At 41.0% G+C, this 16725-nt stretch overlaps 1 protein-coding gene across 1 annotated transcript; it reads left to right on the top strand.

Annotated features, from left to right (window-relative positions):
• Nucleotides 1-15785: 15785 nt before the first annotated feature.
• LOC127387644 (serine palmitoyltransferase small subunit B-like) lies at nt 15786-16028 on the top strand. Its single transcript, XM_051626289.1, has one exon. It carries the CDS (start codon nt 15786-15788, stop codon nt 16026-16028), a length of 243 nt encoding a protein of 80 aa, XP_051482249.1.
• The last annotated feature ends 697 nt before the right edge of the window (nt 16029-16725 follow it).

Here is a 16725-nt window from a genome sequence, read left to right as displayed (position 1 = left end):
CACTGCAGGAGGCTGCTTATCAGATGTTACAAACTGATGTATTTCTGGCTAATGGCTTCTCCAAAAACATTGTTCTCTGCTGACCTTTATGCTGAAATTGTAAGTCAAGACACCTACCCTGCCAAGTAAATTAATTTTAAACTAAAATACAGGGGAAAAAAGCTTCTTGCTCTATCATGAATCCATTATTAGCTACTGTATCTCCTGCTTTTTACCTTATTATCATTGCTGGTCACTATGGATTCCTCCAGAAGAACCAGTAAACCTGGTACATGACAAGACAAAACCCACAACTTGATTCAATATGGGAGTTGAGGACACTTAGCCAGTAACCTGATCAGTTATCTCCTTATATACAGGTTGTGTCTCTCAGTGGCCTGTGCAATATCCAATCCATTAGTAATGCTCCACAAATAAGGAACAGGGATTTGCACTTTTGATGGCTGACAGGATTAGTCACTGCTTCCTGCAAAAATACAGGAAGCAATAACCCAGCTATTCCAGCCCAATGGATCCTGCCTCTTCTGACTGTCAAACCCACTCACACTGACATGTTAGATCATGTTAGAGATCCCCTTGCAGAACTGAGACCCTGGCACCCAGAGAGAACAGAGTCCTTCCTTTCATCACCATCTCTGCTCTCGTTGCTGTTTTTCCAGCAGTGAAGGTTCAGCACCACAGACGAGGCTGGCACGCTGGAGTCCTGTGTGTCCCCAGGGGACAGCTCCTTCACTTCACAAGGCTACCAAACCCTGTGCTGTGGGGTCAAAGAGACACGTTTTACAATGGGCTCATCAAAGTCAGCAATGCCTGGCATCACTCTCCAACTGGGATGCTTTGGGAGCTGAAAAGTGTCCTGTCACCTTTTCCCCTTGCTAATGGGACTCTGCGCTCTGCAAGATCACAACACAGACACAGAAGATGTTGATGGAACTTGTTTGTTGCTGCCCACAGGACTTACGAAGCAGAGTTTTGCAGAAAATGGAAAGTGATGCTGTTTGCTGGAGGGAGGCCACATTATTTCACATGCATGTTATGTCCTGAGCTCTTGGTAGAGGAGGGAGGGGAAAGGTTTGCTCCCTTCCTCGATGCCCAGTCAATGTTTCTGCTGCAGTTCTGAAACTGTTCATCTCGAGCTTCCCCTTGTGCCCCTGCACTCTTGGTTCCACCTACCTCCTGGGTAGGTGCTGGGGTGGCTCAGGGAGGCCAGGGTGATTTCTGCTTCACTTGACCTGCTGCATAAAAGGGGCAGCAACCACACTCTGCACAGTCATCAGGAGTGACAGCACAAAGAAAAAGCACTCCTTCCTCCAGAGACTCAGAGCATTTCTCCTTGTGTAAGAAATGTACCTCAGGATAGGCAGATCAACTGAGCAGAGACAACTTAATGTTAGAATTAATCCTGTGCTTTACAAGTAAAAACCTGGTGACTGCATGCAGATAAAACAGTTTCTCCTTTCTGCTTCTTGCTTTAATGGGAAAAGTAAAGTATTGAAGAAATAATTTCACAGCTTGGCTCATCATTAACTAACGGCACTTCCTGTGTAAGAAATACATTGTGCTTTGGATTTGGTAATGGAACAGGAGATGGCTGATACACCTACATGAGAGAAACCAGGCTACAAGCCAAAATATGAGGTCTACTAGCAATGTTGCTCCCAGCCAGGAGCAACAAGAATTAATTTCTGAAGTCATATCTGGAAAGAAAAGCAAAATATCACATAAAATGCAGTATCTGTGGCTATGTGCATATTCATACCTTTCTTCTATTGCTTTTGTTCATCTGGTCTTTCTAGATCTGAAAATCCATAAAAGTCTTAACTCATAACTCTTTGGAAGTAAAATTAACTGTATTTGCAATCTAGCTCCTGTGTCAAAAATATAAGACCCCCACTTGAGCACTGAAAGTGCCTTTGAGTTTGGTGCCTTTTAAGGAGTTTCATTCAGCAAGAGATGGTTCAGTCGGTGCTCATGAAATAGTAGAACCACAGTGAAAAACTAAATGCCCATGTATTTTATTCCTGCAATGACTGTAACATGAGACCTATTTCACCCTTGTAAGTTTTCTATTTGAAGCTGCCAGGACCAAACAAGCACTCAAGAAATCTGCACTGCTGAGGTGTAATGAACAGTCTGAGAAATGCAAGATGGGAAGCTGATGCAGTGGCAGTAAATGTTGTCATGTAAAATGCAGGTTTGAGACACCATGCAAAGTTCCCATACAGTGAGTTTTAATTCAGAAGGTAAGAAGATGTATGAAAGCTCAAATACTTGCCTGGCAGAATCAATGGCATGTAATAAGGTCATTAACCCCATTAAAATGGGTTCTTAAAGGTCTGAGAAGTCTCACACTGACAAATATCAAGACAGGAGTGGCAGTACAAGAACCTCTCTGAAGAACTGAGAAACCCTCATTTTAAAAGAAGACATATACTTTAAACTTTGGCTAAATTGTGATGAAGTGAAGTAATATGTATTTGAGACTGCAGCTGCCAGCTTCTAAACCTGTTCTCTTACTTCCTTAAGGTTAATAAGTTCACTTTCTCTTTATTCCTCTATGATAGCAAGAGACATTTAATGAAGTCTTTGGTCTTCACATAGCTGAGTTCTGCTGAAAATATCTAAAATTAAAGGCTTTTTAACTGTGACCCTCCTGTGGAACAGCAGTTCAGCACAGAAATACTCTCCCTGACTTCAGCCTCTGCTATGTATGGCTCTCTTGAATTTATCTTAGGAATGTGTATGCCACTGGAATCAACAGGACTAGTTATAAGGGTAATGATACAACAGTTTGTGGTATTTGTTTCAATGCTGAGGACCTCACAGTTATCTGCCATTATAGCACAATGCAGAAAAAAGAAAATGTAAAGATCACTCAGGGAAAATAAACATCAGGGGCTGTACTCAAATGGCAAACGTTGATAAACTATGGAAAGACCTGAAGAAGGGTTTATAATAGTTCTTTCTTTACAAAACTCTTTTTTTTTGGTGTAAAACCACTTTCCTGGCCATGCCTTAAATAAACATAATTTGAAAGAACACAAAAGAGTCCTGCATTTAATGTATATAAGTGGAGAGCCTTATATGAATATGACAAGTGAATCCAATCTCTTCCATGAGATGCACATTTCGTAATGACTCATCCAGAGCCACTGGTATCATTTAACCACACCTAAATCTCTGCCTAATCCATTGCTTTCTGACAGAATCAGTGGCAGGATTATAGCTAAAATTCCTGTTTTGTGTACTCAGAACTCTCCCTTCCTGTAGCCCTTGGAAGCTGAGAGTATAGTGATAAATATCCTTCATTGGAAGCACACTCAGTGACTGAATTCAGCGTGTGAAGAGAAGCAGGAGATCAACAACTATTACATTTATATTACCAACATGGAGGAGGATTTCAACATATAAGTAACAATGAGACAAAAGATGGATAATACTGCTCTCTGCTTTCAAGATGGACTTTGTTTCCTCTCATGGTATTTTACAGAGGTTCTCTAGGGTTATATCCGGAATGAGGGAAAGGTGTCTGAAAGGATTTAATTTATATTTAAAATAAGATCCAGTATGTCATCCAGACAGGAAAGCAAGCCAGGGATGAATGCTTGGTATAAAAATTTATTAAACATTAAGTAGGCTTTAATAATAAGTCTGTGAAATCTAGAAACAATAGGTCTCTTTGGAGTGACAGAGTCCTATTTTTATGGTGCTTTGATAGGTGGGAAGGTCATAAAGAGTTGTGTATGAGGCAGGAATTAAAAATGTAATTGAACACGGTTCGTAAATCCATGAGGTTTCCAAAATTACAGTCTAGATACTAATTCCTGCTGGGAAATGTTTCTTTTGAGCCAGGCTGTAAAGGTTAATAGTAAATATGATACTACATCTACCAGTCTGTGGTTTATTTTTCTTCTAAGATGTGACTTACCACTGACCTGGTGTTATCCATCATTTGGTGATTATGTCTGCATTGCTCACTAAAAACTGTTCTTCTCTTTTTTGATTAAATTAGACTGTGAGCTCAGATTTTGATTTATATGGAGTAATGTTGCCTCATTCTTCCAGGACTGAAAATGTCCTCATTTAAGATCAGATCAGAAGATGGGATGAAAGCCTTTTGTAATTTTGAAAGGAATCAGTCTTTTTAGGCCAGTAACTACGTTTCTGTTATTAATCATAAATATGGATATGCATAAAAGAAGATACTTTTACATCTCTACTGAAATTCTGAAAATTCTACATTGACAAATGACTATCAATAAGGGAGGGATATAAAGAGAAAAGCAAAGAGAAATGTTAAAAAACAGACCTTCTGGCTCGAAGACCCACTGCTTTCTCCACTTGCAACTATGAAGGAGCACTGGGGGAGCTGAGGCAGATCAAAGGTTAAAACTCAAGAATTCCAGTTCTTATTATTGTTTAGCAAATAACTGTCTCATATGGAATGAAGCATCCACCTTTTAGGTATATATATGCACAAGATAGCATCCCTCTTGTAGTGCTTGATTACACTGAGAATAAAGCTCCAGAACAGAAGCCTCTTTGCTGATCCATACAGGAGGTCTTGTGATGGTACAAAATAGTTTTCAAAAGAACTTGAGAAATTTCACACAAAACAGAATTTGACAGGAGTACTGTTGAAGCTGTTACAGTGAAAATTTCACAGCAGAAGAAATACCCAATTAACATTATTGTACCACTAGTACAATACATACTGCTCTGACACTTGTGTGTGAACACAAGTGTGGAATAAATTGCATACACTGGTTTTGCATTGTTTTAAATTATAAGGATATATTTATTTTCCCGTTTTTTTCCTCCTGTTTCTAGAATAGTTCTAATTATCCCTCAGATTTTACTTTTGTCAGTGATGATTTGGGAATTACACTGGTAATAAATTCCTGTTTCTTATGCCATAGTCCTAGAGAAACCAGGACACATGTAAAAAAAAGAAGTATCTAAATAAATATAATTCATATAGAGGAAAAGGTCTGAATCTCTGTCAAAATAATACGAATAAAGAAGCATCACTACCGATTATCTTGACAGTGCAGAAACACAGAAGCCTTGTTTTCTAATAAAAACCACAAAGAGTAAGAGGAATCTGCCTGACATTCTCACTCACAATTGATCAATTTCATTTCTCAGAAGGTACAGGAATAAAATATAAGGTGGATCCACTTTTCTGGTAGGTGCTTCTGTGAAGTGTAGATGGCCAGAGCTAACTTAAAGAAGCTATCTGAAGGTTTCAAATGAATGACTCCTGGAGAACAATAAACAGTAACAGAGTTAATCAAAATACCTACTTCTGTGTATCTTAGCCTTCTGATTTTATAAATCTTCTTATGTAAAAGACCAGATGAAAAGCAGATGCAGTCAGATAAATTAATGCACGTGGAGAAGATACAAATCTTATGTATTTGGGTTCTTTGTAGACAATTTAAACATTGTTTATAGATGTTAAGGCTTCCTTTTTAAATGAAAAACCTTCTAGGCTTCTGGCTGGGGAAATTAATTCTGAACATAAACTGCTGCACTCTGCAATTTCCACTGTCTTACTCTCAAACCTGCAAATCTCTTTCACATAGGACATTATTCTTCAATCCACAAATAAACAATTTCACTCCATCCTAATCAGCCTTTACAACAAGCTTCTTTCCCTTCATGTGTCGCAGTGGAAACTAAGTTTGAGAAAGACTTCTGCACAAAGGTGAAGGGTCTCTGCTCGGAGTTCATTTACAGTTCTAATGAGCTAATGTGAATGTCTTAAAGCAGAAACTGTTTTTTTCCTGCTGATTTCTCTTCCAAAACACAGGACTAATTCTAACATTTCTGCTCAGTCCATCTTCCTGGTCTGAGGTGCATTTATTGCAGCTAAAGGGCAGCAAAAACCCAGTTTCATCAACATCTTCTGAGCCTCCATTTTGCTCTGGCAGAGCACAATCTCATTAGCATTGTGAGAGGAAAAGGTGACAGGACACACTCTGTGTCCCAAAGCATCCCGGTGGGAGAGCAATGACAGGCATTGCTGATCTTTAAGGTCCCTTCCAACCTAAACCTTTCTATGATTCTACGAGTGTGATGAGCCCATTGTAAAACGTGTCTCTCTGATCCCACAGCACAGGGTTTGGTAGCCCTGTGAGGTGAAGGAGCTGTCCCCTGGGGACACACAGGACTCCAGCGTGCCAGCCTCGTCTGTGGTGCTGAACCTTCACTGCTGGAAAAACAGCAACGAGAGCAGAGATGGTGATGAAAGGAAGGACTCGGTTCGCTCTGGGTGCCAGGGTCTCAGTTCTGTAAGGGGATCTCTAACATGTCAGTGTGAGTGGGTTTGACAGTCAGAAGAGGCAGGATCCATTGGGCTGGAATAGCTGGGTTATTGCTTCCTGTATTTTTGTAGGAAGCAGTGACTAATCCTGTCAGCCATCAAAAGTGCAAATCCCTGCTCCTTATTTGTGGAGCATTGCTTATCAACCTCTTTTCTCTCTGTCAAGTAGATTACATCCCAGGATAGTGAAGTTGCAGGGTTTGCTGTTTCCTTCCAGTCTTTCCTTGACCTGTCCCTACTCCCACTTTCAGAGCTGTGTGAGGATGTTCACTTCTCTACTTCCTAGGAGTCAGCAATCAAGAAACAAACTGTTTCCTGAGTCCTCTGTTGTCTTTCCAGCTCCTCTTATAGTAGATTAAATTTCAACTAAAAATAGTTTTCTGCCCTCTGAAGGGCACCCATGAGGCAGTCTGGGCTAATACCTTAGTAGAAGAGAATCTTCTAGCCATCTTCCCATTATTATAAGTAATTTCACCACCTTTTTCCTTTCAGAGGTACACGGAATATTCTTCCTTATAGTAATAAACACCAGAGATTGAAACAGAATTTTTAAAGTGTAAAGATAAGAGAAAATGTATTTTAGATAAAATTAGAAATAGGTTTAATTTGATTACATTGACAAAATCTTTTTTGGATTAAATTCTAGATAAAGCACATACAGGCAGATTGATGGTGGCCTTTTGGAGGAAAGTATGTCCAAATAAGGATGGATTTTTCACTTTTCCAGTGTTTTCTCCTTGCATTTTCTTCACTTTTTACATCATGTATTCAAATACAAGCAGATTTTTACCAACTAAAATTTAACTGAAAGAAATTAAGTACCCAAATGACCATGACATTTGTACTCCAGTGTCTATAGCTCAAAGCTGTTTAGATATGTAAGATGTCTACAAGGCAAATGGGAGTGATGTATTAAATATCTTGGTGACTCTAATTTCCCTTTCTCATCCTGCCAAATTGTTCATGTCCACAATTGTGGATGTGTGCTAAATTCCTCAGATGGCCCGTTCACTTGAGCACAGTTATGCACATCAAGGAACAAATACCTCTGCCTCGGGTTTGATGAAGCAAGGAAGAATCTATGCTAAGATGACAATAGTCTACAAAATTAAATGAAAAAATGCTGAAAAAATGAGAAAGACAGTCACAAATTTTATTCCACTAAAAAGACCTGTGCCTAGACAGAAAGAAAAGAGAGTGTTTCTTAAGCAACTACTGAAAAGCTGTAATGCTTCCTAGTATTGTAATTCCTCTGGAGACCTCTCTGCCACAGTCAGAGGATGCACTGAGTCTTCCCAAATCTGCCGTTTCAAAGGATCACTTACACAGGGCACAAATTCTTTTTCCCCCGTAACGCTTTTAAATAATTACCTGATGCCTGGAGAGAACGTATTATTAGATTTTACTGGGGATTTTCTCTTCTCACAGCTAATTTGTGCTTCACTCACCGAGCCTGTGGCGAAATGGCGGGCGCCGGTTGCCTGGAGCAGAGAGGGGCTGCGTTACCTCAGAGGGCAGGTGCTGCTGGCTGCCCGGGACAGGGGAAGAGAAGGGAAGCAGCAGCACAGGGAGAGCTGTGGGATGGTAGCCATGGGTGGCCTGGCAGAGAGGCTGAGGGGGCTGTGGGGGGCTGGGGAGTAGCTGAGATGTGAGTTGAGTTGAGGGGCTGGCGGGAAGGCTGAGATGTGAGGCTGGCAGGAAGGCTGAGTTGATTCGAGGGGCTGGCGGGAAGGCTGAGGAGACGCGAGGGGCTGTCATCCCCTCACATCTCCGTGACAAGCTGTGGCAAGATGTGGGACAGGTGCTGAGGAGACTTTGCACAGCTGCCCTTCTCCCCTCGTTTGTAACGAAAAGATGAGATCCCAGCTAAGTTGTTGGGGTTGGTTTGTTTGTTTTGGTTTTTTCTTTTTTCTTTCCTTTGGGTTTGTTTTATGGCAACCAGCACTTAGCGGCTCCTGTTTGCCCTTTCAAGGTACGGATCAAGGGCTCCTGCCTTGCAGGGACACAGCGTCCCTCAGCAGCCAACTGGCAGGGCTTTTTGCTCAGAGCAGGGCTGGGTACCCAGGTGATGGCTGGATGATGAGCTGTACTCAGCTGAGATACTGAATTGGGCTTTTAGAACTTTTTTTTGGGTGGTAAAAGCTTCAGATAAGCTTTAGATGCCACAAGTGAAATTAAAGTCGATGTGAGTGAGAAGTCATTATTCTTGGCCAGGAAGGGGCACCCATTTTGTTAACTACTTGCAGTAGTGATCAGAAGATTAAATCACTGAGCTCATCCTTTCATCTTGAGTATTTCCTTTAAAAAACAATTTTTAATTCCTTGTCTTTCCTCTGGAAAAACAGCTCCTTGGACCTCACCCTATGCTAATTTATCTTGCAGAGAAATCGTGTACAGTGCACCAGTTCAGGTGGATTCTTAGCCCTTGCTTAAGTATGTGTTGACACCTGGGAGAGAGAACCAAACACTCAGCTATTATCCTTTTGATGCTCTGGAAGTGGAATGTTCTTTTGCATAATCAAAGCCCAGTGCACTGTTTCCTGTGGTTTCAGGCATAGATGGGGAAGTGTTTCATGCTGCAATGATTTAAAATTAAATGTTGCCTCCCTGAAGAGCCCTTTTTGTCTTTTTTTTTTGCAACTGTGCTATGTCCTGAAGGCTTGGGGATTCCCTCAGTGCCTGTGACAGAATCAGGCAGCTGAGTGTCTTCCTGGAAAAAGGATGGAGCATATTGGGACTGCAGCTGTTGCCATCCTAAGCCTACATATAGGAGCCCTCTACTCCACATACATGTGGGACACAACTGTATTTGCTGGCAGCACAACTGATGTTTGCAGTAGCTTTTTGTCATCTATCAAGACTCAGTTTCTGCAGGAGTACTTGGGAGTCAGCTTCAGATTTCTGAATTACAAGTGGAATTTAATTGAAGTGTGTCACTGAAATGTTTACTCAGTGTTCACCAGAGGTTCATATGCCTCTAATCTGAATGAGGAGGAGAGAAGACACAAGAGAAGATGGCACTGCAGGGAGATGTCATGTCCCTGACCAGTCCTAATGGAAAGTCCCCAATTCTCATCCTATGCCACTGTGCTGTGGTGTCACTTTTAGCAGGGTGTTCTGATGTAACTTTCTGTATACATAACCAAGAAGTATGATTTTGGAACAATATACAGAATAAACAAGCTGGTTGAGAAAGTGCACTTTTTCTTTTTCTTTTTTTTCTCAAGTCTTACATTAATAAATTCTTCCATAGTGTTTGACAGGCCCCTGCTTGTTATGACTGCCATTGTGCATATAATCCCAGTTTAATCAGCTCCTAGCTCCATGCTGGGCATTCAGCTCTGCAACCTGGAGCTGTGGCTTTGGATCTGTACGATTCCAGATTTTAAAATCCTTTAGGCAGCTTCTCCTTTCGTGTCATAGTTCCATTACACCTGAAGCAAGATCAGTTACATGTTGAGTGACACCACAGCATGGGCAACACTAGGGAGAAGAACTGAAACTAATAAGCATCGTTACCAGCTTAGAGAACCCAGAGGGTGGAAGCAGAGCTCAGAAGCTTAGTGCAAGAACATGTTGCTTCCCTTATCTTGTCTACTCCTGAATGAGCCATCCTCAGTTCAGAAAGGGACATGGAAGCCTGCCAGGGGAAGGAGCAAGGCACAGCCTGGAGCTGGAAAATGTGCTGAATCTGAACCACACGTAGAGGAGAACCCCTGTGCTGGGTGAGGCACCAGACATGCAAGGACTGTCACAGCAGACTGTCCCACTGCGTGCTTTTCATACTACTGGGACAAGGGTGGGCAGAAGAAAGTTGCTTTGCTGGAGTTTGCTGTGGGTCACTCACTGCTCTTCACAACTGACATGCTTAACTGTGCAACTTTTATGAAATGCGTAGTTTGTGACATATGAAATGTTATGATATCATCTGACTTCAGGTTGAAATAGCCTGTGCCTAATCTTCCTGGGCCAACTATGCATATTTCTTGTGCTTTTGGTGATCACTGCCTTCAATAATTTTCACTTAAAGATCTGTGTTGATGTAGAATTTTTTAAGTTCCTGAACTGGTCTAACCAGTTTGGGGAAGCATGCTGGGAGATCCTATGACTCTTGCAGACAACAATGTAATAATTAAAATATGTTATTTGCATTACAAACAGCAGTTAAGTCAAGCCCCTGAAATCTGGAGCCAAGACACATTCCTCATCAAGATACTTTCCTCCTCTAATTGTTACGTGGTGTCATATAGCCTGATTACAGGTGTGATACTGCTCCAGATAAACCTGTCTGGTGCCTGGATTTATGGAGACTCATGCCAAATACTTTACACCGTGCAGAACCAAGACTTTCTAAGGATTAAGCTGTTTTATAGGGAATTTTTCTCCTTTCCAAGAACAGTAACTGATGTTCTGTAGGTTTTTTTGCTCAGTTTCTTTCTCTGTGCTGTGAAGCTGGTGCTCAGGTGTCCTGAGGACACAGACTGACTATAAGAGGCTGTAGGTGTGCAAAGGAGGAGGTTGTCACCACCAACCGTGACCATGTTACTTGCCCCGTGGTGTGGCTCTGGAGCAGGTTGATCTCCTCTTTGCCTGGGCTGCCTTGGCTTGCCCAGCCTCCCATCACCTTGCTGCCTTTGAAATATAGTTCCATCCCATCCTTTCCTCCCCTGCAGTTGTGTGGTTGGGCTGTGTGCAGACTTGGATGCTGGCACACCTTTGTCCTAGGAGGCCTGACTAGTTCCCTGGGGTACCCACCTTGCCAGCACGAGGGAGGGGGCAGGAACAACCCTCTCAAGTCCAGATTATGGACTTGAAGCTGCAGCCAGAATGCACATACAGATGCTGGCTGTCATGGTGAGCTTTAGAAGGCTGCCTCCCCAGTCTCTTAATAATTCATTGTCAGCGTTCCTTCTTTCCACTCTTTCCAAACAGTGCTGGAGCCAAAAGGGATCAAACAAACTCAAGCACACTATTACGACAAAAGAAACTTGCCTATGCCTTGCTTTGTGTGGATCCAGACAGATGGAATAGGTTAGAGAGAGCTCTTCTGAACACCTTGACTTTCTGCTTAGGTTATTTACCAGCATCTTAATTTTAATTGGGCAGTTTAATGACTTACCACAGTATGTAGTTGTGAGGCAGGGACAATTCAGGCATTTTTAGCTCAGTCTTCTACGGAAATGAAGCTTATTTTCTTTCATTACCTCTATCTCTTTATACATCCACATACCATACATTTTAATCCATGACCAATTTCATTTAAATCTGGAAAAAAATAAAATAAAAAACCCCACTGAAATTAAAGATACACATTTTGACAAAATAAATGTTCTAGAAGAGAAAAGCAGCATTATTACATAGTCCTCACTAGACAGCAGATGAGCCACTCAGAAGACAGCCTTTCTCAAGCCAAATGCAGAGCAAATGCCTGAGTATGGGTTTACACCTAAATAGACATCAGAGGATCCTATTATAAGGCATGAAATAATAGGAGAAAAACCCCTTATTTCTGCTTGTGGAGCAGATCTGCTCAATCTATATAAACCAAAAGTTGCCACTTTTCCATATTGGGAACCTCACTGAACTTAAAAAAAGGCAGGCTGGTGATTCCCTCTGGAGTTGTGGTAATTGGAATGTTTCAGGTTAGCTTTAATTCACGTTCCCCATGCTAGGAAGAATTATTGCTGTGTCACTGTAGGACTTTTATAGGGTTGTGTTTTAATTTGTTTGGTTGGAAATCACAATGAGAAGCAGTAAAAAGAGGTTTTCAAACTTAATTGTGTAGGCAACATGATCAAGAGACCTGAAAACAAGGGACCAGCCTGTCTGGGGCAGAGTTCTACCCAGGAGAGTCTCTTTCCTGCTCTTTAGAATAAGTTCTTGGGGAAAAAATAAAAAAAAGAAAGAAAAGAAAAAAAACCCCAACCAAATATTCTCCATGCATCTGAAGTCATTGACCACAGCATCTCACCAAGTGTAGGTTTGGTTTTTTTATCTTGAAGATTAATTATGTTTCTTCTCTGTGTGGTGAAAAGTACCTTAAAAAACATAGGATAGAAGTGCCTTAAAAATTAGGCATTTCAGGCAAATTGTTTGTTCTGAGTGAAGCTATATACATCTGATTACCAACTGTGAAAGGTACTCACGAGTTCTTATTTCCCCTTGAGGCAGAAGCTGGGAAAACAGCTGGAGTGGCTGCTCAGAAAGCGAGGAGGATGCCTGGGGGCTTTGCATACCCATGGCCAAGACCTGCTTGCAGCATCACGTTGGGAACGGATTCTACTTACCCCAACGTTTTATTGTTGTGAAATCACCTGATCTTCTGCTCTATCACCTCACTCTTTCACAGTGGCTCTCAGCTGCCAGGTACAAACCTTTTGAAGCTCTTAGAACTCAAGCAAACCCACACAAGTCTCACTTCCTGCATGGATTCATCTTGGGGAATTTGTTCTGGAGAAAACTGGTGGAGAATTATCAAAGCGGACAAAAACATCTGTACAGTTTTGAACTTGAGAGCATCAGAAGGATCCACCTGAGTCTTCCTGGCTTATATGTAAATGTTTTCCAGAGATGATTCAGAGAGCACCAAGGCAGCCCTGCCTCTGGCTGCCCTGGTAATCAGTGCTCTGCCAGTGCATCTTGCCAAAGGACTCAGGAAGGTACCAATCCACCTTGCAGGGAAGGTGAGTAACGTGAAGCAGGGATGCTGGCTTACTGAGAACATGGGCCCTGTGGTCTTCTCCTGTGTATACATTGTTTTTCACCAACATTTTCATGGAGGAAACCTAAAAAACTCCCTGTTCCAGCCCAGATCTCCATACTCCATTGAAATATGTAGCTGAAAATACAGGTAGAAGCTCTTGAGATAATACACAGCAGTACTCCGGGGCAATTATATTTCATATCTGATGAGCCCATTCTCTAGATTGTAACACAGGTTATATCTTCTAGGTATAGTAGTTTGTTCAGCTCAGGAGATGCACTCTTGTGGCAGATCCTTGCTCTTCAAGAGATAAGTAGGGCGTGGGGCACACTGACTGCCAGGGGCAGTGGTTTGCCATTTCTGAATAATCTATGGAAAAGTGGACAGTTTTAAAACAGAAAACTTCATTTTGTTGAAAACTATGGTGAAAATAAAAATTGAGGTCGTAGGTCATCATTTCCTAATAGGTCAGCTCAGGGTGTGTTTGGTAAGGAAGGGAAGGAAGAAGGTGAGGCTCAGATGCCTTAGACCTTGCTCGTGGCATGTTCTCCCAAAATTAAGCTGACTCATATTTGGAAATGATTTGGCTGCAGGCAGATAGTTTAGAACATAATGTATTATGCAGATTTTTACCTAATTTACTTGTCCAATTAGATAATTAAAAGGCCTCAAGCATTTGTGGCCTGGTTTTATTTTGCAGCATTTTAAAGAAAAACTCACCATCTTTTCCTGGCAGAAATCTTGTCCCCAAATTCTGTCCTCCCTGGGGTTTCTGGATGAAGATGACTGAGGTGTGTACATGGGGCTAGAAGATACCAATGCAGAGAAAACAAGGAAGTGTCTGGAAGTGGCATTAATCAGAAGTTGCAGGAGGTGGTGCCTTCACTGGAGACTTTTCTGTGACATAAATTGGGATGCATTTTTGTGGCTACTTAACTCTGACACCAGATTTTTGCATTGACATGAAGTGGCAGCTTGTAGAACTTGGGCAGCCTGCTTTGTCCCGCAGCAGCAGAGATATTTTTTGAGAGTCGAAATCAGGGAAGGCACTAGTTGTAAACCTTTTGTGCTGATTGTCCTCCATAATATTTCAGCCTTCTCTGTGCCTCCCTACCTGCAGTTTTTCACCTTTGACTTTCTACAAATTATCAAATGAATGCTGTCAGGAGAGTGCAGTACCGAGCCAGACTGGGGCTGTCCTTGTTGCATTATGCAGAGAGCTCTGACCAGAGGAGTTTGTAGCAATAGGGAAAAAGGGCGGGGTAAGCAGGCCACACTCTGTAATTGAGGATCAAAGCTCATTGTTTCTGCTTCTCAATCTGTATAGGAGCTGTTCAGCTGCAGAAGTCAGAAGTGCCAGGAAGCATCTCTCACCTAGACATTTTGGCATCAGGGAGAAGTGAAAAGGTAAGTTCTTTTTTCAAAATATTTTTTTTTTTTTGGTAAGAAGTCTTTACTCCAAGTAGCTTGGCAATACATTGGATGGTGAGAGGTGTAGGTTTAAACTAGAGTTAGTAAAACAATGCAAGAAGTGTACAGAAATGCAACAGATTTAGTAAGGATACTATTAAAAATAGCTAACAACAATTCTTAACTACAGAAGCATTATCTAGCTTATCTCACCTGTTGGGCAGAACAGAGGTGGGAAAGCTATGGAAGTAAAATGGAAAAGGTGAGGCAATATTTTCTTTCTAAAAACTTTGGGATAAAATCCTCCTCTATACAGATCTGGGAAGTTGTATTTAATTTCTTTGAAATGAGGGTTTTTTTCCACAGATCTTGATCCCACCAGAAGTTTTTAACTTTCCAATTAAATATGGGGAATCCCAGTTTTTGTTTTGTCTCCTCTTATTTATCAAATGACAGGAAGCCTCAGTAAACAATATAGTCCTGTTTTCCCTTCTTCAGTTCTGTATTCCTGTAACTATATAATGTAACACACAATAATCACTAGCATTAATTTGAACACAAAGCTTTAAGATAAATGTGTATGTTTTCATTCTGGCAACAGGTCAATTCAACCTGTGTCACAGAAGAAGCTGGATAATCACTACATAGTTTCCTTTTACTGGATTTCTGGTTGTGTGGTACCCTGCATCCTCCCAATTTGCATTCCAGCAGCAACTGAAGCTTCTGACATAAAAATGAGTCTGTAGTAGCACCAATCAGACTTCTAGCCAAATTCTGTGTCAAAATCCATGAGCGGTTTTGGAGAGAGGGCCTGAAGTGCTTTTTACATTAAGCCATTTCAACAGAGCCTTAAATAATCCAGGGTAGAGCAAAGTTAGGAAAGTAGAATTTGGCTTGGAGAACAGAATTGCAACAACTATTGGGTAATTGATTTGTGGGGAAAGAAGAGATACTGTGGAGCCTTGTTGGTAAAGGATGATGCCCAGTAGAGAGTGGTCAACATTGAACTATTGGGTTTAGAACTGAAGTTAGTGAAGGCAGAAGGAATAAGAATGAAGCCTTTTATGGGATGTGGTGAAAGAATGACTGATGTTAATCTGTTACCATCTGATCCTATTTTATGCTTTAAAAGGTATTTGGCATTTTAGATCTCTTGTGTTTTTAAAATACCATTTACTAAAAATGATCAGTATCAGCAAACTGAGTAGCATGGAGCTGCTGCCCATACAATGTCTTTATAAGGTTTTATGCCTTAATTATTTATTTTATTTTTAAGGTTTCTGTTTCTACTAACGATCCTTTACTGTAACAGGGAAGGCTTTCAGAAGCAGCGGGAAGCTGGAGATGGATATTAAAGGCATGAAGAACTATCTCTATTGGCTGTACTGCCAGTTTGAACTAATCACCTGCAGCTATCTCATGGAGCCCTGGGAAAAACTGCTCTTCTACACTTTCAACATGACTCTGCTAGTTACAGTGTTATACACTGCCTACACCTTTGTCCCTGGCCACATTAGCACAGCTTTTCAGTTCTTCTTGCACTTATTTGGAAACCAACATGAAAATACTGTTTCTATTGTGCAGTAACATTTGCAACCTGACGCTGACTTTTGGATCCAACAAAACACTCCATTTTTGTTTAGGAGTAGGTTCAGAGCATGTGCAAACACTGTTTTATTCTGTAGTATCTCTTAAAATTCTTCTGTGTTCTGGGACTCTCTAACAACAAGTTATTTTCCAAAACAATGCCAATCAGTCCTTGTTTTTATCTTTTGACTGACTGCTTCTTAAAGAACTTTCATTTTTAAGGACTGGCTGCAGTGACAAAGCTGGGTTTGTTACAGAAGCAACTGTGCTGCCTATTTTGTGGAGAGCTGCTTGGCTGTGGAGAGTTTTCATCTTGAGAAATTCTATGGCACACATTTGTTCTTGTCTGCCATAGCTTTGCTGGCAGGAGAGATGTGTGTATGAAAGGTTTTGCACAGTACTATACAACTATAAGCTGCTTCTCTGAGCTTGGTATGTATGTATTTATAGAATGCTTTTATTATTTATTTCGTTTCCTCAGTTATTTAATCCAATTAATTACTGGAATGGTTCATTGTCATTATGCAAATAATGCAGTTGATTTAGTAGAAATAAGGGGATATACATCAATGAAAATGTGTAATAAAATTCTATTTTTCTTGGACTTTAAAAACCACAATTTTTACTTTACTTTTAGAAGACTGGTAAAGCGTGCATATCATATACAGAACATGAAACTACATATTCAGTTGTGGTA

This window comes from Apus apus, chromosome 8, assembly GCF_020740795.1.
Source record: "Apus apus isolate bApuApu2 chromosome 8, bApuApu2.pri.cur, whole genome shotgun sequence".
Lineage (NCBI taxonomy): Eukaryota > Metazoa > Chordata > Aves > Apodiformes > Apodidae > Apus > Apus apus.
The sequence above is the reverse complement of the archived record's forward strand: the minus strand, read 5'-3'. Positions and strand labels throughout refer to the sequence as shown.

Coding starts and splice junctions, on each gene's coding strand:
- LOC127387644 (XM_051626289.1), top strand. CDS start 15,786: ATGGATATTAAAGGCATGAAGAACTATCTCTATTGGCTGTACTGCCAG.